Here is a 23,856-nt window from a genome sequence, read left to right as displayed (position 1 = left end):
CAAGGGAGCATTAATTTGCCGTGTTTAGCTGTGACGACCTATAAAATTGGTGCGTGAAATCATGGTGTTTGTAATGCGGCGTGGCGTGAATCAAGGTTAATGCCAAAGGACGCAACAAAGTTGTGGGCTTAACACACACTCCTGAGCCTTCGAAATAAAGTAATAATAAGTGAGAGATGCCGCTATCCGCAGTAAAGCACTGAATTGTTAAAGAGAAAAGTGGGGTGGTGACTGGTGAGAGGCATTCATGGTTATTTACATTGTTGACACCAACAGCATTTACGCCGCAAGAGGGACTCTTATTTCCTTGAAAATATTAAACCTTTATTTGTTTTGTACGTCCATATTTTGAATGTATGCAGATTTGGCATTAGTTATTGGTAACCAACCGCAAAATAAGAGACAGAGAGAGCATTGAAATTCATTTCTGTTTTAGCTAGTTGTCAGCAACTACTAACTAGCCAAGTTTGTATTTCTCAAAAGTCTAAATATTCACACCAAATAAGACATTGGCACTCTGAAAAAAATTTAGAGTCTTTTCTCAATCCATGAAAACTGAGTTAAGACTTTCTAAGTTATACCTCTTCTCCTACTCAATAAATGTTATCAATTATTATTTCAACCTTCTTTTTCCTGGATCGAAATTTCAAAAACCTACGGGTCCCAGCCGAGCCATGAGCGTACTAAACAAGAGAATACAAAGATAAATTACAGCTTTTTTATGGAAATAATAAAATGTTTAGCCAGGAAGACAAATAGAAAGCAGACAAGGAGGTATATAAATGATTATGTTGATAATGATGATGCATACACATTGCGTAGTTTGTTAAGTCTTTTAGTGATGGACTGAGGGTTAATAATTACCAAGTAGATTATTGGGCACATAATGCCCTTCCATTTTGTTACCAAAGAATTTTCAAGGAAACTGTGTCGAACACAATTCGTCAATAACCGTATACAATTTATCATTAAAATTTGTTATCTTATGTACTTCTGGTGCAGAGTTATATGTTTCTTAAAAATAATTGAAGCCATTAGTGTTTCAAAACCGGAAGCGCATCATTCCCAAAATTATGATTTAGTGTACCCTAAGATAAATCAAAAAAATCCTATAATATGACCTACATATGTCGGTTGGAACTTGTCGTTCGGGAAAAGAATATCACGAGATAAAGTGAAGAAAGTGCTTTCTAAATTCTACCATGGCACTGAAACACCAGGGATTATTGGGTCAATAATTCCTTAAAACACTGCGGCTCGGTGATTTGAAATGTAATTTAAAAAAAATAATTAACCAAAAAAAAAAAAAAAAAAAAAAAGGGACTGCTGTTATAAAAAGCATAATTAGCCACTTCGCAAGAGACAAGTGCAGACCCCATTCACTTATTCTCATCTTTCCGCCGGACTCTTTTTTGGCTACTGTTCCTTTTAATTTCGGATCACGGGTGAATGATAAATTTGACTGGAGAAAAAGATAATAAATTAATTTCCACGTAGGAAATAACTCTAGCGGGTTCAGATGGGGCCCGGATAACATTTTCTAAGAAAATGATTTGCGGAAGTTGACCGAGAAGCCACTGCCACCCCCACTTTAACCCACTTCGCGACTTCACGTCTTTTCTTCCGCCCAACTCTCATGAAGCGTGGCACAACTCACGCTGACTAAAATTCCTCAAAATGAATTCATTTACCAATCTACCCCTCCCATGCGTCTCCTGTGCATCAACCATTTTTATAAAAAAATTACTGATCCTCTGCCGTTGGATGTGTGGAAAATTAATGCGATTTATCACGTGGATAAAAATTAGAGCAGCCCACTTCTTGGCTCTTGCTAAGCTCTTTCTTTGCATTAGCTGGCGCCTGTCGAGTTTCATTAATACACATGGTCATTCTTGTCACAAGGCTCGTGTTACGTGCACCGTGATAGGCCCTATCGTGTTATTCTATCTAACCTTTTGATAATGACAGAACCACCAAAATCCTTTTTTAATAATCATGGATAATGGATTAGTTGATATGAAGCACCTACGTAATTAATTTTGGTCATAATTTATTTCGCGTATTAAATAGAGAAAATAGTCACGTCCCATTCCCATGATAAGTGATTCTTAACATTATTATTTTTTTAAAAAAATGAAAATAGCCACCGGCTCACACCTTTAACATCCGGGCGCGTCCGCGAGTTCGAGCTTCAACCAGGGCTCATTTTCCTTTCAAATATTTAGATAGGTAAACATCTCCCTAATTTGTAAATGTTTTATTTTCATCAATTTATTTAGCATTGTGAATGATTCAAACAATAATCTTTTGTTGTATGCTTTTTTTAAGAGTTATTATCCTTTCACTACAACCACACAAATTATTGAAAGATAACATTTCACCTTAATTTTTTGAAAAATAACAGTTTATTATATATTTCTATCACTGCCAATGGTTTAATGATGGTATCATGTTGACGTCATAGGAGTAAATTTATATTTTTATCAAATGAAACCCAAATTTGTAATTAAGTGTTAGGGTTATTATCCTTTCATTACGGCAATGCTTATTATTAAGAGATAACACTTCACTATATTAACTTTTTTAAAAATAACAGCTATCAATTTGCAATACAATAGATCAATTGCAGGGATAATATTGTAATTTAAATATCATTATAAGCAGCAATGGTACTTTGTTTCACACTAAGAATAGGGTAAGATTGTAAATTCGCACGGCACTCATTTCTATTACTTTTTTTATTTTATTTTAGGAGTTGTTCGTTAAGAATAAAATTGGTATTTTATAAGTCAATTAATGGGTCAACTAATGGAAGTGATAAAAATATATTAAACTATTATTTAAAAAAAAATTAATCTAGTAAAGTGTTATATTTTAATAATTTGTATAGTAGTTTGTTAGTTTGCAATTTCGGGGCCTAGTAAAAAGAAAATAAAATCCTTTTTTTAATTTTTCTTTTTATATTTCACCCCTTCGCTTTTTTCTTGTCTTCATTTCCACTACAAGGTACATCAATAACCACTTTAACCGTTGTTATCAACCCGGAAAAAGAAAAATGATCACTTTCAACGTAATTTTTCATTGCATGTGTTTTTTTGACAGGAAAAGGCCCAAAAAAAAAAGCTATTTTGACGTCCCCTTAGCAAGAATCTACATTGTAAATTTATAAGCAATTACTACCGTGACCTTACGAAGACGATGCATTTTAAAGGGGACATTAGCAATCACAATTGTGAGAAAGTGAAAGTTTTTAGAAGCACAGGCAAAATAATCAAAACTATAATATACCCTTTTAAGGGGTTTAGCAGTGGTGCGAGCAAAAACAAAAAAAAAAAAAAAAAAAAAAAAAAAAGAGTTATTTGGGGGATATAATTTTTTGTATTAATTAATGTGGTATATAAAAGTTTATGCATGTAATGACAGCTAATGAAACAAATTAATCAATGCAAATAGTTTGTGTCTCTAGCATTATTCATTGAATAGACAAGTCTTTTGTCAGACAAATTGGTGTTAATATGGTTGGATATTTATCAGCATAATTTTTTTTTTCTTGCGTTACTTTGTTCCCACCCCTTTCTCACGACAACTTAATCGTATTTCATCCTTAATTTGTTGTTTTCATCGTAAGAGATCAAATCAACTATATGCTATCATTTAGAGAAACCATGAACATAAAATTTGCTTTGAGTTTTGATTCTAAAAATCAAAAAATTAATTTGACTCAATCTAATTAAGAATTTAGAACAAAAATAATTAATGGCATCTTTTCAACTGTGAATTTTTTTTTTTTGGTGGCACAATTTACTAAGAACATGATCTATTTTACGTGCATAAGTCAAATTGAATATAACTTTTGAAATATATAATTTGGGTTACATGGACAAAATTATCCTTGAAAAAAAATTCATAGGTTAAATGAGAAAGTGATGAGAGAGCACAAAATGGTTTTGGGTAGATGAAGCTTCCCATCCATGAAAGGTGAAAACAACTAACAATGGGTTGCACTGGCACTAATCCCTAACATAATTTAAGCTGAAAAATCTTGTGAACCAAGAAATCACATTGGTATGCATGAAAGAAAGGAACCCAATGACCAATCATTTATTGACTGACATGTCCTTGTAATCAAGACTGTACTGTCTTTACTAACCTAAAGCATTATCAACTCATATATTTAATTTAATTAACTCTCCATTATATTAGTATTCTACTTCCTTTTAATAAATAAATCTTGACTGATTCTTCTATAAGAATAGCGTGGGTTGGGTGCCTCCTTTTGCCCGGATATTTCGTTCATTTCAAGGCAGATTATTTTTTACATATCTTTCCAGTCAGAAAAAAATTAGGAGAATTCAGATCTCCACCAGTCACATTATGGGGATATGAGTGCGTAAACAAAAACTACGTGGTCCATTGAGGTTATTCCTGTCATTTCATCTTGTAGTTTGTGGTTCATCTTCTAATCAAATCATTGATTTTATACTTTTAAGCTAAACCAACAAACTGAGGCTGAAAGCCTGAATCAGAGAACAAAAGAAATAGTGTGCGAGACTTGTGAGAGAGAAAGAACTCTTCTTCTTCAGCTTCGTTCCCCAAGCGGACAAAGCCCATGATCATTTTTTTAGCAAACTTGTCAGCTTTAACTTAAAGAGAGTAGAAACTAGCAACTAGCAAGCAGTTTTTACATGAACAGCTGGAAACGTGAATAGGACATGTAACATTAACTGAATTGAACTCCCCCAGGTACTTGCAGAGAACATGTTCTTGGGTCCACTGGCAAAACCCCAAAAGTACTCATCCGAAACGAAACAAAGTTTTGCTAAGCATTGCTACCAGGACACTCTTGAATGCGTGCTTACTTGCTCCACTCTTAAATTGCTTAAATGAATGAGTTCAAGATTTCAAAGGGATGAATGTTGGCATGTCAGTCAATGTTACAGAGACTGAGTTTAAACTAGTAATGACAAAGTAAGCGGTGAAGAAACCAAAGAAAAGAACTATTCTTTCCACAAAGGAGAATCCATACACTTCAAAAAATTATCGAATGAACATTAAAGCTAACTACAAAGAACAGTTTGATTTTCCCAAATCATCTATTACGCATCTGAAACCACACTAAAGTCATCTTCTTCCAATGGGGCAGGAAGATTGAGATCTATCAAATTGTTCTCAAACTTAACTGCAGGGTCTGTAGCAACAACAGCAGCAGCGGCAGCAGTTGATGATGAATTGGCTAACAAGTGAGATCTCTTGTGGCCGCCAAGTGCTTGACCAGAACCAAACACCTTGTAACAAAATGGACACTCAAATATTTTTTCATCAGCAGCAACTTTAGTACCCGCATTAATGTTTGTTTCACAAACTTTCTTGTGTCCGCCCAAAGCGTGATAAGATCGAAAGGCTTTCTTGCATTTCTCACACCGGTATTTCCCGCGAGTCAACTTGATCTCTTCGGATTCCTCCACCATCTCGACAATTTTATGATCTTGTGCTTCGTCATTGTTTCTCATCCACACATCGCGCGAAAGCATCATAAGGCACATGGCAACATCCTCTTCAGGAGAAGTATCAGATACTGAACTCACCGGTTCCGGCTCTGCTGGTGACTCAAGGAAATTGGGTTTTTTCAACATTGGTTTCTGATGATGATCCTGATGAGCTGTAAACAGTTTCCGGTTCCTCTTAGATCGTCTCCGAGTTGGGTTTCTTGACTCAGTCTCACTCTCTCTGTCTTGAACAACAACAGAACCAGAATCGACTGCAAAAGAAAACTCAGGATCTGCAAACCTGAAACTCTTCTTTGGATTGTTTCTCAACCCGTAACCCAAAGATTTCTCTTCTGCAACTTCTGGGCTTTTGCCTTTCACTTCCACCCCCTCTCCAGAAGATGAAGACGAAGTTGAAGCTGACTCGGTACTATCACTGGGTTGCTGCTGTTGATTCGTCTTTGGAGGTAGAGGATGAGCTGCCAAGTGAGCTTTCATGTGACCACCCAAGGCTCTGCCATTAGAGAAACTCCTAGTGCAAAGCTTGCATTTGTGCTTCTCCATTGGCACAGAGCATAAGCAAAAGCAGCAACCTCTGAAGCAAAAGCACTTTTCTTTCTCTCACAAGTAAATAGAGAGATTAATTGGGGGAACTTAAAAGGAGTAGGTGACAAGCATTCCTCCACCAAAAGAAACACACAACCCAAAAATTATGATTCTGAAAATAAAATATGAAAAAACAGTTGTAAATTTTTAAAGAAAAAAATATATTATTAATCAAACTGTATTTTTTTTCTTTTTTCTTTTTCTTTTTTTTTTAAGAATTGCAAAAACTATGAAAATGTGTGATCATGAATGGCGAAAGAGGGACAAGTAACATGCAAATCTTGCCCATTTGGATAATAAGCTTTTCTTTTTACCGCTTTCTGAAAGTCCATATACTGCCAGTTAGGCAATTACACATCTTTTTTTGCTTAATTTAATTTAGTTAATACTATGCTTTGTGTAGATACAGTGATACTCATTCATAACACTTATCATCAGAATCATCATTTTAATATTTATTTGGCAGTCAGCTTAATTTTATGATGGGTTTTCAATTCAAAAAATTTGAGCGCACCCTTTTTATATATTCTATGGACCCAGTAAACTTTGTTGATGAGTGTAACTTTGCATCTCTTACATTAAAACCATTTTTTTTTAAATTTCTTTTCCGGACCAATGATCATATTATATGGTTTGTTTTTTCTCCCAATTACACTAACAAAAAATTTTTAGTCAGAAATTTATGGAATCTCCTAAATCAACTCTATGATAACCTAATATAGGTCAAAGTTGCTATTTCTACATTTTTGAAAAACATTACCCACATAATATATATAAGAGGACTCAAACTCTCAATTTTAAGAATGAGTCGAAGAAACACCTATCACCCAATTAAATAATATTTTACATATTTTACGATACTTAGTTTAACAATTTTGGTAAATAAAAAATTGCTCGAATTTATAAACTTATAACTATGGGCTTGTAAAAATCATTTTTATTCCGTTACTATATTGCAATCCACACACATCATACTTAGAAAATTTGCGTAGATTCTAAATACATATAATTCCAGTATGACTGAAGAATGTTTTGGGAAAATTTTGGGTTAAAAATTAGATGCATAGGTGGCTTATACAGTTAAACAAGTCAAGAGAACTGTTGGGTTTGTTGCATCTGACAGCCCGATCAGTCAAGATGCCCATGAGAATGAGACGTGCTAACCAGCTATTTTATTTCACATTCCCAAAAAACAAAAGTAAGTTTTCATTGCAAAATTAAAAAAAGAAGAAGAAGAAGAAGAAAAAAAGTCTTATGCGTTTTCAACGTAAAATCATCCTAAAATTTTTGGCACGTTTACAGCTTCCCCCTCTATATAATCAGATGTAGTTTCAATTCCTTAATGTATTTTGCCTAAATAATCTACCAAATGTCATTTGTTAATATGATTTTCTAAAATAAAAATTTTTTCTTCACCCCAATCTGCAATTACACTTTCATATCAATATGATTTCAAGATTAAAAAATTAGTTCAAAGTCTAAGGGTGTGTTTGATATTGAAGTTGGGCAACTGTTAAAGTATTTGATAAATACTAGCTGTTATAATTTAGAACTTATGTTGATGTGATTTTTCATTTGTATAATAGAAATCTACTATATCTTTAATAATTTTATCAAAATTTTATTATTTAAAATTTATATTTACTACATTGTAACTTAAAAATTACAACACTTCGATCTTAAACAAAATCTAAATTAAAGATTTTGTAATTTTTTATGGGTAATGTAAATTTGCGCACCAGTTGATTGCAACAACGAGTTTTAGCATGCCGGCCGATGCTTTTAACAGAGTAACCCACGCTCCACACATGATTGTGATAAAAAAAACGGACCTAATGCGAAAGGGCTTTTATTAATTTCGTTTCTTGTTATTATTACGAGAAACAAATAGCTTCTCTCTCCTTTTATTATCATTATTGTTTCTTTTTTTGTCCTTTTTTTGTGTGTGAAATCAAATTTTCTTATTTTCGAACCTTCGACCATCATACACAGTTAATTCATCGTGTAAGAGTAAAATTGAGTCGAGTTATGAGTTGCAACCAATGATTTTTGCAAATTTTCGGCAATGGCCGGGTGAAAACACATTAACACTACTTCTCCATCAAAACATTTGAGTTTGAGTACTCATATATCAAAATTTTTACTTATTGAGTTTGAGTCACCGTTGATAAAAAATTTTACTGTATAAATATTTATAGTTGTAAATATATAGAGTAGACCTTCCTTCATTTTGTGTATATTTATTCCACGTTGCATTTATTTTACGTAAAATTTTCAATTATGCTCAATAAAACGTGATACCTTATAATTTTAATGATTTAGATTATGGGTAGACGTATGATTATAATATCAATTAGTGTAATTAATAATTCCTATAGTTTAAGTCAATTACTAAATCAATTTTTTCATTTTTGAAAATTTGCTAAATGGTCGCTGTTGTATACATATTTTGATTAAAGTCTACTTAATTATCGTATGTTATTCACTCATTAATTTTATGTCGTATTTATTTGAATTTTAAGTTGTATGGAATAATGAAAGTAACTAAAATTATAGAACCATTTTGGTCATTTTCAAAAATACAAAGACTAACTGACATTAACTCAACTGTAGGGACTAAAATAGTAATTACCCTATAATGCAGTACTTTAAAAACAGAAAGTAAAGTGAACAAACAATAAATTCATGTAGCTTTTGATTGTATTGACCTCTAATATATTATAGCATTCTTCTTTTTACTCTTTTTTTTTTTGAATTCTTTTAACCAAGAATTTCTACATCCTCAAAATCTACAGTCGTAATCAATTCTTTTTTCCTTTTTCTTCTTATTTTTTTACAAGCGTTGAATATGGTACGTCGGATTGATGATTCATTTTACATGTACATACTTCATGATTTAGAAATTGTTTGTATTAAGTTATCCACAGATTTTTTTTTAAATTAAATATGCATTGGATATAATATTCAAGAACTTGACATACAATATAAGAAAATTAATACGAGTACATTGTACACGTATTAGTTAGGTACGATTTATTAAACGTGCACTACTGAGTTGTGACTAAGTGAGTAGAGTTTTTTTTTTTAATACTGTTATACAAGACTGTAGGTATTACAATTAATATTTACAAACATATTCTACAATTGGGACCTTCTTTGTGGCATGTACTACTCTGAAGCGCTGCCCAAATTCTTCAAACTCTCTCAAATATTCGAGAGCTGTCCACTCCACTCACATTTCGTGAGGGATAAACTGGCTCCACTCAATTATTTGATAATTGAGGGAGGATTGTAAATAACCCCCATAAATGCTTTTATGGAGGGTCGAACCCTTGCACTCAATATTGTAAGTGCAAGGACTCTAAGTGAGTAGAGTTACTGTGATAAAAGTGGTAACATGTATGGATATTGTTGATGGTAAGATTTGAGTAAGAAATACTTAGGATATGACGCGTGTGAAGACATTTTATATGACACTTGAGTCTCTATGAAGAATGAAGAAGGAATTGAAAAGACAAGGGTGTAATGGGAAAATCCCATAAAATCAGCTTAGCCACCTAAATCACCTGAAATCTATAGAAAATGTCTTCGACAATACATTAAAAATGCCACATGTCAGTATGGGACCACAAAGCAGTGACAACTTCACCAATGAGGCCAAGACACATCTTCACAACATGGTCTTCATTTGGGCCGTCCCCCAAATATCTGACTACAGGCCATATGAATCAAATGTGAGAAATGGGGACCACACACACAGCCGTCAGCTACCTACTTCTCCTTTAGCGAAATCAAATGCTTCTCGGCCGAATTAGCTTATTTGAAATGAGCCAATCATAGTAAGGACAATCTTTTAAAGGACAACCATCCACCCCAAGAAAACCCAAAGACCTCAATAAGAAACACTAAATTACTCTTAAACCTTTACCTGAGGATGTAAACAACCAATAACAATCTACCACCTATCCAAAAAGATACAAAGATGCCCTCAAGGGCACTTCAACTTAAAAGTTTATGTTAGTCTCACAAAGGAGGCAAGTTCTCTAACTCACACAAACATTCAAATTTTGTATCATTCAAGGGTTTTTTTTGAAATTCATCATCTCCTTCAACCTCCGGTTGACTTGACTGTCGAAGTGCCTTCGTTGGCGTCACTTTTAACGGCAGTTTTCTTTGATTTCAAGTTCATCCAATCACCGCTATTCCCAACAAAAAAAAAAAAAAATTTTAGGCGCTTTAGTCTCCATCATCTTCAAAACTACCTGCTGAAAAGGAGCTTTGATAATATTTTCGGGATGAACTAAACTTACGCCAAAACAAATATCCATACACATCCATTGACCCGTAGATATAAAACAAACTAGTGTAATAGAATTGAAAAAAAAAAACTAAAGATAATTAAGTCCGGCCAAGAATAGACTTAAAATATTACAAGTTGCTATAAACAGAAATTTAATTTAAATTTCGATCATAATTATTTTGTTTATACCATGATTAGATTTGAAGATCGAAGGCTATTGGCGTTGTAGCAGTAAACGCCGTTCTGTTAGATACAATAACAATTCATAGTGGTTAGGGAAATGCCGTAATTAAAGACTAGGCCATATATAGAATAGATATTAATAGATTCCCCAAATACAAGGACGGTTTAGTACATGTACGGTGTCGTATTCGATACGGTCATGTTTTGTAACTTTGTTTTCGTATGCAGAGAGAACGCGACAGATGCCACGTCACGCTGTTTGCTGTTTATTAAACTCTCCGTGGTCTGCATGATATGGCAAGCTTCTCTGTTCTTTTTGTACAAAACATTGACTGTAATTTGTACGCACGCTGCTTGTGCGCATCATTTTTTCTGTTTTGTTTTTTTTTTTGCGTATTTTTTTTAAAACCTTTCTCGGCCTTTCGGCTAACATTAAGCGTATTTTTTTTTTTTTGTTACCTGCAAGAAATACTTAGCTCTCGCGTTCTCAATTTTGCCATTTTTTTTCCCAATAAAATGTTCAAACTTTAACCATATAGTGGCATCTCACAATTATATAAACGTGGGATAAAATTCGTAGAAGTTTATGAGAGTTCATGTTAATGGATGGTAGTCTAAATTCTACTTCTATTTTGATCAAAGATAACAAACTATAAGGTTTGTCGATAAGGCTAAGGGCCCGTTTGAAATTATTTTTTTGGAGACTAAATATTAAAAAAATTAAAAGTTAATTTTGATATTTGATAAATTTTTCTAGAAATAACTTTTCTTAAAATCACCTCATCTTAAAGTAGACTTTGAAAAGTAAGAAAAAATAACTTTTTAAAATTTGATTTTGAGAATAAGTTTTTATACTAAATAAAATTTCATATATATCCTCACATATATTATAAAAACAAAAAATCATCCTTATTAATTAGGAAATAAAATCATTAAATTTAAAGAGATTCTTATTATTATCAATTATATTGAGACAAAAAATAAAGAACAAAATTAATAATATAATAAAATATTTATTTTAGTTATCAATTAATTTATATATACAATAATTTTTTATATATATGTGTTTACAGCAGTTTAACAGTAATATTTACCAAACACATACGAATACTTTTAAAAATCATAGTACTTTTAAAGTTAATTTTTACCAAACGTTTTAACTGATTATAATCATGGCTAATAACAGGTATTTTAAAAGTTACATAATTACCAAACTATAACTGATTATAATCATGGTTAATAATAGTTATTTTAAAAGTTAAATTATTACCAAACTAGCCCTAAGTGCATTTGATATTTAATTTGCAAATCTAACCAAATTTTATTTTATCGAGATAACCAAATTTCTATTGATAATCATTTCCATTGAATGCTATAAACGACAAATAGAACAACTAGTAGTCTGTTACAAGTGACTTTATGAAATCGAAATCTAAATTGCATACGATCCTCGGATCTGTTATCGTTCCCAAAATTTTAGAAGTTTTGTGCTTCTTCAACTTAATGAAATAGATGAAAAAAAAAAATTGTCTTAGTTAAATAAAAATAGTAATACTGCACTAACAAAATTTTAGGAGGCAAACTTTATATCCTAAATATAATCCTCATATATCACAGTATGATAGTAAAATGATAAATTTAAAAAAATAATGATGCAACACGCACGATATCATTTTTGCAATATGTATATTGTATATTATCAAGTCTCTCAATTTTATAAGTATAGCACTCCAGGAGTTAAAATATTCTACCAACGTATTTGAGTGGCTGTTACCTCTTCACCTCATTTTTTATTTTTCATCATTGATAAATTGTAACAAGAAATGGAAGGTCAAAAAGCGAAAATATAATTTTAGTTAAATAAGTTAAACTGCAGGGGAGCACCACAATTGGAGAGGTTAGTAGTTGGAAGCCAAAATAAGTGAAATAAGTACAGCTACGGGAGGGCACAACAGCAAGAGAGTTCAATAGCTAGAAGCTTAACTGAGTCAAATAAGCATGGCCATAGGAGGGGATGACAGTAGAAAAGCTCAGTAGCTAGAAACTTGAATTAGGAATGGCAAAACTGATCCGGATTTGGAAAAATCTAGATCCGTATATTAAAAAATGCGGATCCGGATCTGTAACCAGATGCAAATGCATCCAAAAAACTGGATATCCGAATCCGCATTATTTTTTAATTAAATTATTTATTAAATTAAAATTAAATGAAAAAATATATAAGTAAAATGAAAAAAACATAATAAGACTAATTAAAAAAAATATAGAAGTTAAATTAAATTAAAAAAAATTAGGATTTGTATTATTTTTAATTTAATTATTTATTAAATTCAAATTAAATGAAAAAAAATATAAGTTAAATAAAAAATAATAGGATTAATAAAAAAATATAAGTTAAATTAAATTAAGAAATATATTGGGATCTACATTATTTTATGTGGATTTGGAGTCTTTTTATAATTTTATTTGTGGATTTGTGGTGATGCCAGACTTGAATTTATGTTATTCTTGATGTTTGATTTATATTGTGATATTTTTATTTGTGACTTTATGGTGTTGTATGTTATTCTAGGTATTAAATTGTTGACTGTTGAATTATGATTGGATTTTATTTAATATTATTAGGTAAATTATTGAATTTTAATTTTTGCAGATTCGGATATCTAGAATATTCGCCGATAATCCATGTGGATTTTATCCGCATAGGGATCCGTATTTTTTTTTTACTGATCCGGATTTTATCCGCATAGAGATCCAAATTTTGCTATCTCTAACTTGAATAAGTCAAATAAGTATGGCTAGGAGAGTATAGTTATAGAAGGGCACGAGAGTAAGAGAGCATGACAGCTAGAAAACACAATCGTGGGAGATAAGTTTGATTGAATAAGCCTAGTTTCTGAATCCAGCAGTTAGGGCCATTCGCTTTTTTTTTTTTTTTTTTTGTCCCTAGTTGCTGCCGCAAGTAACCCCGTCACAATTCAAAAAAAAAAAAAAATTGTGAAAGACAGTTGTCTATGGAACCATAAAAAAGATCGGGTATGTTCTAAAACAACTTTCAAATTGCTTTAAAGCTCCGAGTCAGCAATGCAAACTATGATACGGTTTTGGATTACAAAGATATGCATAAATTTATTATAATCAAGAGAGCTCGAAAGTATCTGCTAACCAAAAAGCATCCCAGTGCCCTTCGCACATCGAGTCACTGTATTAGCACTAGCACTACAAGTCTACGCATTGACAATTACATTGTTGACGACTTTCCCCAAAGAACAGGTCTTGAATCATGGACAAATGTCATTTCAGTACTCGCCCAAGGTGGCCTTAATACTGAGCTTGGCGTATATGAAGCCTCCCAATTGCTTGATTCTGGTTATAGACCAAATGAGTATGTCCTGTTTCATTTGCTCCGAGCCTCAAGTGACCTGGGCTGGGACACTTACTGCCAACAGCTTCATTGCTACATTTTAAAATCTGGGTTTCTCTCTAATGTCTTTGTGTCCACTGCTTTGATGGGCTTCTATAGAAAAATTAATTCGTTGGCTGACGCTCACAAAATGTTTGTTGAAATTCCTCAACCAAGTGTGGTGTCTTGGAATTCCCTAATTTCTGGGTACGTGCAATCTGGGAAATATCGTAAGGCGTTAAATTTGTTTGTTGAACTTGAGAGGAGCGAAATTTATGCTGACGCCTATTCGTTCACTTCAGCTTTAGCGGCTTGTGGTCAATTGGGTTCGTTGCAGCTTGGCATGGCAATTCACTCTAAGATTGTTAAATATAGCCTGGAGCGTGGCGTTGTCATTGCTAATTGCTTGATTGACATGTATGGAAAATGCGGGTCTGTTGAAGATGCCATTGGGGTTTTCGGCGAGATGATTGATAAGGACATTATTTCTTGGAATTCGGTTATAGCTGCAAGTGCTAGAAATGGAAATCTTGAATTGGCGTTCGGTTTTCTCCATCGGTTGCCTAATCCTGACACAATCTCGTATAATGAAGTGATAAATGGCATTGCCCAGTTTGGAGATATAGAAGATGCTATTATGATTTTATCGAGTATGCCAAGTCCAAATTCATCTTCATGGAATTCGATTTTAACGGGATATGTCAACAGAAATCAAGTTCCTGAAGCTCTACATTTGTTCGGTGAAATGCAGTCTAAAGATGTCCCAATGGATGAGTACACATTTTCCACTATGCTGAGCGGTATTGCTGGTCTCTCAGCCTTAACATGGGGAATGCTGATCCATAGTTGCGTGATAAAGCAAGGTCTGGACGCATCAATAGTTGTAGCGAGTGCTCTTCTTGACATGTACTCTAAATGTGGACAGGTGAAGATTGCTGATTCGATGTTCCGATCACTATGTAGAAAGAACTTGGTGACGTGGAATGCAATGATCACTGGCTATGCTAGGAATGGTGATTTGACCAAAGTGATTGAGCTTTTTGAGCAATTGAAGACGGTGAGGGATTTAAAACCTGATTCGGTCACATTTCTAAATGTATTAGGTGCATGTTCCCATACGGACATTCCATTTGATAAGGTAAGTGAGTACTTTGAATCAATGACCAAGGATTATGGGATTAAACCAACAGTTGAGCATTGTTGTTCAATGATTCGGCTTATGGGACAAAAAGGGGAGGTCTGGAGGGCACAGAGGATGATACGTGAACTGGGTTTTGGCTCTTATGGTGTGGTTTGGAGAGCGTTGCTTAGTGCCTCTGGAGCTTGTAGCGATCTGGATGTAGCAAGGATTTCTGCCGCAGAGGTGATTAAATTGGAGGGTGATAGTGATTATGTTTACGTTATGCTGTGTAATTTATACACAAGCCATGGCAACTGGGACGTTGCAAGTGTGATTAGAAACTTCATGCGGGAGAGAGGGCTGAGAAAAGAAGCCGGTTGTAGTTGGATTGAGGTGGAAAATGTTGCTGCCCATTCATCAAATATACGATGAAAAACTTTATATGGTTGATTATAATTCATCTACTATACTTGATCCGGGTCAAATCAACCCTCATAATTGTGGAAGTAGACAATAGAGATATCATTTTGAAGAAACGTTCATTGATGTCAGCCTGACATCAGTAGCTGGGAAAAAGATAAAAGTTTAACCAAGAAATTATTCGTAATTATTCTGTAGATATTGATAAATAATAAGAGACGAAAGCTAACCAAATTGGGGAAGAAAATGAGAGCGATCGCACGAGAAGTACAGAAGAAAGATGTAAACCTTTGGCCACTACAGGGTTAATGAATAAATGATACACAGGATGGTAAAATTCTTATTCCTCATCAACAAAATCTTCTCCGCTAGAATAACTAAATCAGTCTTAACGGCTTAAAAAAGTATCAAGCAGTATTAATATAATGTTGAGCAAAAAGCTAAAATTATGTTGCTTCTCAGCCGAGCATAACCCCTCGTATTCCGATATCTGCCAACTGAGTCACCTTGGAACCGACAGGCCAAACTCTATAGCAACAGAATGCAAAGATCAAGATCAGAAGAATATATAAGGGAACAAAGAAATTTGATACAAACCAGAAAAAAAAAAATGCATTCATCAAAATTACAAAAAAGATACAGAGAGAGAAAGAGAGACTACTTTTATATAGCAATCTCAACTGCAATATGCATATAAGCAAAATTCAGCTTCTGTTTCATTAAATAGTTGTACACTTGATTTTTTAAAGGTTGTACAAAACAATTTAAGTCATCCCACTATCATTATTTAGCATAGTTTTCCACATTCTTTCTAGTCATAGCAATGAAGCATAGATGATAGGCCCACCTCCAAATACGGCACACATGACTCACGTACCATCAATTCCATCTGGGAGAAGGAGCAGTTAAGTTACCATAGTATTCTAATCACTTATAAATGGATCATTCTATGTACACAAACTCAAGCAAAAGTATTTGTGCTCAGCAATACAGTCTCATTCTCTCCTAGAATTGTAATCATAGTGCCTACCTCTTGGGCATCTCCAACTTATTATGTCTCAAAAGTTTTTAGTTATTGTTACAGTGACACATGTTCCGTGTGTCCTAATATAATTACAGAGCATATTGGCTTGGAGAAAGGACTGACAACGATACAAAAACAAGAAAATACAATGTAATAGATAGATACACACACCCGTTAAGAATTTAGAATGGTAGGAAGAAAGTCACCGGTATCGGACACAAAAAGCAAAAGAAACTCACATGCAGCACTAAATTCAAACGAACCTTCTCAGTTTTCCAAACATATTTAGAAGGTATGGGTAAATCAACAAGGGAAAAAAAATAGTTTACTAAACAAGTGTTCCTTTGTTCTGATATCACTAAAAATTTGGAAGACATCTAGAAGAGGACTAATAGTTTCGTACTTGATAATGATGCAGAGATCCATAATTGACAGGTCATTCCCAATTTATTTCTTATGTGCCTGCAGGAACCAAATTTTCCAGTTAGATAGAATTAAGATAGCCAACCAGAGCACTTACGCCCCAATTCATGAGCTCAATATGTTTCCCTCTACATATGGCAATCTCTATCTTACATGCATGTAAGATACACTCCTCTCACATGAATAGTGTATGTGTGGGATCCATATACTATTCATGTGAGGGGAATGTATCTTACATGCATGTAAGATAGAGGGACCCCTCTACATATATGTGCAATTTCACTAAATAGTTTCCAAACACACCAGTTTTAACAAAGAAACACTTTCTGACAAGTGTTGCTTGATGTGAGAGTTTTAAATTTCGCCTAACTATCTAGTCACTTGTAAGTGAAATTAGTAGTCACAGCTTCGTGTACAATGACTAGCCAAAGAATAAAACCTAAAGGGTTACATGCAAATTTTCATTAGGTAGTACTTCGGTAGTTTCAAAGAGACGAACAAAAACAAATCAAAATACAATCAATCACCCAAAGCACCAATAACTAAATCACAGGATTGAGCACTGGAGAAAAAAAATGATTAATTATTTTAATAAAACTACTATAGTCTATAGGTACTCACAATAAAAAAGAGAGAGAGAAAAAGCAAGTACTAGAGGCCGGGAGAGGTGCAGCAGAGAGTACCCTGTGAAAGCGCTCTGCAGCTCTTTGATGCTGCGCTCAGGCATGACGTCATCCTCGCCGCGGCCACCACGCTGTGCAGCGGCAACAGCGACTGCGCGCATCCCAATTCCGATGGAGATCTATCAAAAAAAGAGGAAACAAAATTAAATTAAATATTATTAAGACAAAAATTTAAAGAAATGAAGATGTTGACGGACGAGTACCTGGAGAGGGAGAAGCGGCGAAGAGGAGAGGGAGATGATTTTGTGGGGAGACGGAATGGAGCGGAGGCGGCGGTGGGGGATTTTGGGGCGTTGGATCTGAAGGCGGATTTGATGGACGACAGGGATGATCTGCGGATGAATCTATGACAAGAAGATGCCATTATTTAATTTTAACTGAGGAAACAGACGAGGGAGTCTAAATGTGGGAATTAAAGAGTGAACCGGCGCAAGGGTTTAGGGTTTTAGCCGAAGAGATATTTTTAGTGACTACTAGTCTGCTACGACCACATACCCATTTCAGTTGAAAACGGATCGGATCAATTCAAAAGCATGGTGATGTAGCCGTGCTCACCTCACGGAGGCCCTCTTAAAATTAGTCACGTGATTCGTACAATTTTTTTTTTTAAAAGAAATTCTTCTTTTTACAATCTATATATGAGATAGGGTTATTTTCCGCCAGCCCCCACATGTTTCAACAAAAGTTGTCGTGCACCCTAAAGTTTCAACAACCATCACCAGACCCCCAAATCAGCACATTCAGCCGTTATCTTTGATGGTAGAAGGGCAAAAGTGAGATTTGATACAAACGACTGGAAAAAGAAAAAGAAACCGACAAAACTCAGTTGCAGAATTTGATAGTGGGTAAAAAAGAAAAAATATATTGGTTTCTTCATGTAGTCTTAATGGCAATTGAGACTTGGTAGTTGTGAGCTGAATGTATATGTATAAATATAATTGATGGACCGTATAGTCAAGTGAAATTGTGGTGTAGTGTTACGAAAGACAGAGGAGAAAAACAAAGTGAATTTATTTAAGCCTTTTTGCTTATATGAAACTTGATCTTTTATTTTATGTATTATTATCCTAATTCTTAGTTCCATGCAAATGAATATTATTGTTCTGCTGAGAGTTTAATTGGGAATTTTCCGGTCTAATTATTTAAAATTGTATAATACTCGGCTGTTTAAGAAATTCCTTCATAGAATAGTATTTGAGATTATCTGTTTTATTTCTTTGAGTGTGCAATAACTATGTTGCATTTACTATTTCATGGCAGTAAGATCAGTGGCCGCTCTTTCGGAAGCTGTATCTGGATTTGATAAGATGGTGGCTGGGACCCAACGGAAATATTACATGTTAGGTGGGAAGGGGGGGAGTAGGCAACACAAGTTGTGCGGCTTCACTTGCTGTAAAATTTGTAAATAATGGGCACCCCACTTTAGTGTTAAAAAATAATAAGAATATGGAGGCAAAGAACAAAGAAAATTTCTTAGGATTTGAGACGTGTTTGCACACTTTCCTTTAAGGTCTTATTTGCCCTCTCCAATCTTGGTTTGCTATAGAGTATTAATGGTAAATTACCCCCAAGATATATCAAATCATGAATACAATCTCTAACAAATAAGATTGTATTTCTAGAACATATATGAAACCTGCAAAATCTGATGATAATTTCCAAAATATGTATATTTCTTTTATGAAGAAGATGTTAATTCAAAAGAATGCAACCATTCGAAATGATACTTCTTCAAAAAACTCTTTTGGTTTGAATTTGCAACGATTAACACTTGAAATTTTCAAGCTTGTCAACCGTTTCTAGTTGATGCCTTTCTGGAAATAAACGGTTAACTGTTTTCTTAATAAACGGTGAGCCGTTTTATTCCAGAATGTCAAATACGTTGCTCTCTGTACATAAATGGTTAACCGTTTTCTCAATAACCGATGAGCCGTTTTCTCTAGACCATAAAACATGCTCTCTGGAGTTAAACGGTTAGCCGTTTTCTCCATAAACGGTGAGCCGTTTTCTCCATAAACGGTGAGCCGTTTTCTCTAGACCATAAAACATGCTCTCTGGAGTTAAACGGTTAGCCGTTTTCTCCATAAACGGTGAGCCGTTTTCTCTAGACCATAAAACATGCTCTCTGAAGTTAAACGGTTAGCCGTTTTCTCCATAAACGGCAAACCGTTTTTGTCCAGAATATCAAACCAAAGATTAAAAATGTTACAATCTCTCTTATAATCCCCACTAGATTGAAATATTTTTCAGATTTATTAATGATCAACTTATACATACAAAAAGGTATCTTTCGATTTTAACCTTTAATTAGTGAGTGTATTTCAAAGTATTTACAAGACAATAGTGTGCTAAGCATTAAACTTTGTCTCTTAAGTAAATACCGGAGATACATCACATATAAGCTATCCTAGATTTCAAAGTTGTGTTCCAATAGTTAGCATTATTCCGGCCTTGTGCTCTATCTTGGATTCATGAACATTTACAAGATTAAACCATGACCTTGTTAGAAACGGCACCATTTCTTATGTTCACTTAGGTGAAGTTTCAAATCATGTCTTTAGCTACTATAAGACTTGAACTTCATTAAGAGTAAATACTCAATCTCAACCTCGTAGCTATTTACACCGAAACTCTCGAATGAGATTATTTATTACTCGGTGCCAAACCAGTCACATAACAACAACTTGTTATTACCCATTTAACTATGGAGTAGTGGTATAACTACTACATAGTTGGGTTACCGTCGTTGGTGACTTTATTATGTAAATGTTTCAATCCCATTCCAAAATATGTATCCTTAACTAAGTCTCTTGAAAGACATTTTGTTAAAGGATCTGCTAGGTTCTTATTAGTCCTAACATAAACAATATTAATAACACCATCTGCTATTAATTGTTTCACATATTCATGTCTCAAGCTAATATGTCTAGACTTTCCATTATATACTTTATTATAAGCTCTAGACAATGTAGCTTTACTGTCGCAGTACAAAGAAATAGATGGCATCGGCTGTGGCCACAACATTATATCAAACAATAAATTTCTCAGCCATTCTGCTTCTTTGCTTGCAGCCGCAAGTGCTATAAACTCACTTTCCATTGTTGAATGAGTTATGCACGTTTGTTTCTTTGAAGCCCAAGAAATCGCTCCTCCAGCAATTGTAAAAATCCAACAAGAAGTGGATTTATTATCTCTTGTATTGGTTACCCAACTAGCATCTGAATATCCTTCCAGTACTTCAGGATAATCATTATAAAACAAACCCAAATTAATGGTCTTTTTAAGATAACCAAGTATCCTACCAATTGCTTTCCAGTGTTCAACGCTAGGGTTACTCGTGAATCTTGACATTTTGCAAACTGCAAATGCTATATCAGGCCTCGTACAATGCATAGCATACATCAAGCTACCAATAGCACTAGCATATTCTAGTTATGCTACTACTCAGCCTGAATTCTCTAGTAATTTAATACTAGAATCATATGGGGTATTAGCTTCTTTAAATTTCAAATAATTGAATTTAAGAAGCACTTTCTCTATATAATGAGATTGACACAATGAGTAACCCCCACTATGTTTATTCACTTTGATACCTAAGATAGTATCTACTTCACCAAGATTTTTCATCTTAAATTGTGAAGTTAAATACTTCTTTGTATCATCTACTCCTTGCATATTAGTTCCAAAGATAAGCAAGTCATCAACATACAAGCATATAATCATACCAATATCATTCGTAAATTTAAAATATACACATTTATCAGCATTATTATGCTTAAAACCATGTGATAAAATTACCGAATCAAACTTCTCATGCCATTGTTTTGGTGCTTGCTTTAAGCCATAAAGATATTTGACTAACTTGCATACCTTTTTCTCATTTTCAGGCAAAATAAATCCCTCAGGTTGTTCCATATAGATTTCTTCATCAAGATCACCATTAAGAAAAGCTGTTTTAACATCCATTTGATGCACATACAAATTGTTCAATGAAGCAATTGCAAATAGCACTTTTATAGAAGTTAACCTAGCTACCGGGGCATATGTATCGAAATAATCAATACCATTTCTTTGCTTAAACCCTTTGGCTACTAATCTAGCTTTAAAAGTTTGCAAAGAACCAATCACTATTGTACTTTCTTCTAAATACCCATTTGCTGCTAATTGGTTTAGATCCTGGAGAAAGATAAACCAAGACCCATGTTTGATTTAACATAATTGAATCCATTTCATCATTTACCGCCTCTCTCCAAAAAGAAGCGTCTCTAGAAGACATAGCCTCGCTAAATGTCTTTGGATCTTTTTCAATATTTAACAACAATGGTACTTTGTTAAGTACATTCTTTCTATCCCATTCAACCAAGAAGAGTAGTGCTTGTGATGAAATAAAATCCGGAGCTAAACTCTTTTCTTTCTTTTCACGTTGACTCCTCCTTGGTTCGAAAGATGTCATAGACTCTTTCCTTTTATTATTATTAGTGGAGGTACTAGGAGTCTTAACACATGGTTGATCAATACTTGATTCTAATTCAATATTATAATCATGTTGAAATTTATTCTCTATAAATTTAACATCTCTAGATTCCACAATCACATTAGAATCTAAATCTAACAACCTATAAGCCTTGGAATTTTCAGCATATCCTACGAAAACACTTTTTATACCTCTAGCACTCAACTTTGATGACTTAGGTTCATGTATTTTATAAAAAGCTAAACAACCCCAGACCCTTAAATACATCAAGTTTGGTTTTCTTCCTTTCCAAATTTCATAAGGAGATATATGTGTTTTCAAAGATGTAATTCTGTTATGAATATGACATGCAGTGAGTAATACTTCCCCCCACAAATTCTTTGGTAGTTTTGCATTAAGGATCATGGAATTTATCATATTCGTGAAGATCCTATTCTTCCTTTCAGCCAAACCATTTTGTTGAGGAGTAAATGGAGCTGATCTTTGGTGAATAATTCCAACTTCTTCACAATAATTATTAAATTCAATTGAGAAATATTCACCACCTCTATCACTACGAATCATTTTGATTTTCTTATCTTTTTGGTTCTCAACTTCAGCTTTGAAAATTTTAAATTTATCAAAAGCTTCATTTTTTGTTCTAAGTAAATAAACATAAGTGTATCTAGAACAATCATCAATAAAAGTGATAAAGTACCTCTTACCTCCTCTTGTTAACATGCCATTATACTCACAAATATCGGTATGTATTAAATCCAATATTTGAGTATTTCGTTCAGCTTTAGGAAAAGGTTTCTTAGTTAATTTAGCTTGGATGCAGATTTCACACTTATGACCTTTACCATCATTGCAATTAATCAAACCATGCTTAGACATGTATTTCAAAGATCTAAAGTTCAAATGTGTTAATCTAGCATGCCAAACATCACAAGACTCAACAATATAAGCTAAGTTGATATTATTATTATTAATGCTGAGTTTGTACATTCCATCACAAGAATACCCTTTCCCAACAAATAATCCATTCTTTGACACAATACAAGTATTACCCTCAAGCACAATCTTAAGCCCATGCTTACACATACAACTAGCAGAAATAAGATTCTTCCTAACGAAAGGTACATGAAAGACATTATACAATGTGACTTTCTTTCCAGAAGTGAAGTTGATCTCAACTACTCCTTTCCCTGCTTCTATGGCTACATTATTGTTCCCCATAAGAACCATTTGTCCTTCTGTTTCTTCTTTGTATGATAAGAAAAATTTCTTATCATTACAAACATGAATTGTTGCACCCGAATCGAGACACCAATCATAGGACTTAGTTTCAGCCATATTTGTTTCGGTAATCATGCCAATTTGCATTTCAGAAACCATAGCACAAATCTCTTCAGATTTGTTTTCAATCACATTAGCTTTATGGGAATTCACTTCTTCATTTTTCTTCTTGAATCTGCAATTACTTTGGTGATGGCCTTTCTTACCACAAAAGAAACAATTTCTAGAAAAATTTTGTGTGCTGGACTTTTTGAATTTCTTGTCATTCTTGACTTTAAAATTCTTTGAGAATTTACTAGCTTCAACAACATTAACTTTAGTAGAATCATGCTTATCATTGGATTCGCGAGACCTAGTCTCTTCTTCAATTACCAAGTGTTTTTGCAATTCTTCTAAAGTTATGTTCTCTTTACTATGAAGGAGTTTCTTTCTATAATCATTCCAACTTTGAGGCAA

At 33.7% G+C, this 23,856-nt stretch overlaps 3 protein-coding genes across 14 annotated transcripts; 1 reads left to right on the top strand and 2 right to left on the bottom strand.

Annotated features, from left to right (window-relative positions):
- Positions 1–4,982: 4,982 nt before the first annotated feature.
- On the bottom strand, positions 4,983–6,269 carry LOC102630754 (zinc finger protein ZAT1). Its single transcript, XM_006477121.4, has one exon. It carries the CDS (start codon positions 6,048–6,050, stop codon positions 5,097–5,099), a length of 954 nt encoding a protein of 317 aa, XP_006477184.2. The 5' UTR covers positions 6,051–6,269; the 3' UTR covers positions 4,983–5,096.
- A 7,218-nt stretch (positions 6,270–13,487) lies between these two features.
- On the top strand, positions 13,488–15,634 carry LOC102629943 (putative pentatricopeptide repeat-containing protein At5g47460). The gene has a single exon (XM_006477119.4). It carries the CDS (start codon positions 13,695–13,697, stop codon positions 15,528–15,530), a length of 1,836 nt encoding a protein of 611 aa, XP_006477182.2. The 5' UTR covers positions 13,488–13,694; the 3' UTR covers positions 15,531–15,634.
- A 152-nt stretch (positions 15,635–15,786) lies between these two features.
- Positions 15,787–18,182, bottom strand: LOC102628427 (hypothetical protein). 12 transcript variants are annotated; one of them, XR_370521.4, is made up of 5 exons: positions 17,852–18,181; positions 17,618–17,767; positions 16,946–17,004; positions 16,366–16,407; positions 15,787–16,046 (listed from the first exon to the last, which is right to left on the bottom strand). XR_370521.4 is itself a non-coding variant. In XM_006477118.4 (4 exons), exons 1-3 carry the CDS (start codon positions 18,010–18,012, stop codon positions 16,388–16,390), a joined length of 300 nt encoding a protein of 99 aa, XP_006477181.2. In that variant the 5' UTR covers positions 18,013–18,182; the 3' UTR covers positions 15,787–16,046; positions 16,366–16,387. The 12 variants fall into 12 exon arrangements, 5 of the variants coding, with proteins under 5 accessions (XP_006477181.2, XP_024954969.2, XP_006477179.2 ...); XR_370518.4 differs by having other exon boundaries at positions 17,587–17,767; positions 17,852–18,180; XR_370523.4 differs by having other exon boundaries at positions 17,649–17,767; positions 17,852–18,180.
- Between the last annotated feature and the right edge of the window lie 5,674 nt (positions 18,183–23,856).

The sequence above is a fragment of the Citrus sinensis genome, chromosome 3 (genome assembly GCF_022201045.2).
Source record: "Citrus sinensis cultivar Valencia sweet orange chromosome 3, DVS_A1.0, whole genome shotgun sequence".
Taxonomy (NCBI): Eukaryota; Viridiplantae; Streptophyta; class Magnoliopsida; order Sapindales; family Rutaceae; genus Citrus; species Citrus sinensis.
This window is presented reverse-complemented; position numbering and strand designations above follow the sequence as displayed.

Bases quoted from the DNA above. Each gene is read 5' to 3' on its own strand.
- LOC102630754 (XM_006477121.4), bottom strand. From the start codon at position 6,050: ATGGAGAAGCACAAATGCAAGCTTTGCACTAGGAGTTTCTCTAATGGC.
- LOC102629943 (XM_006477119.4), top strand. From the start codon at position 13,695: ATGCATAAATTTATTATAATCAAGAGAGCTCGAAAGTATCTGCTAACC.
- LOC102628427 (XM_025099201.2), bottom strand. From the start codon at position 18,012: ATGGCATCTTCTTGTCATAGATTCATCCGCAGATCATCCCTGTCGTCC. The intron at 17,768-17,851 runs GTACTCGTCCGT...TTTTTTTGATAG, and splicing joins CGCCGCTTCTCCCTCTCCAG to ATCTCCATCGGAATTGGGAT.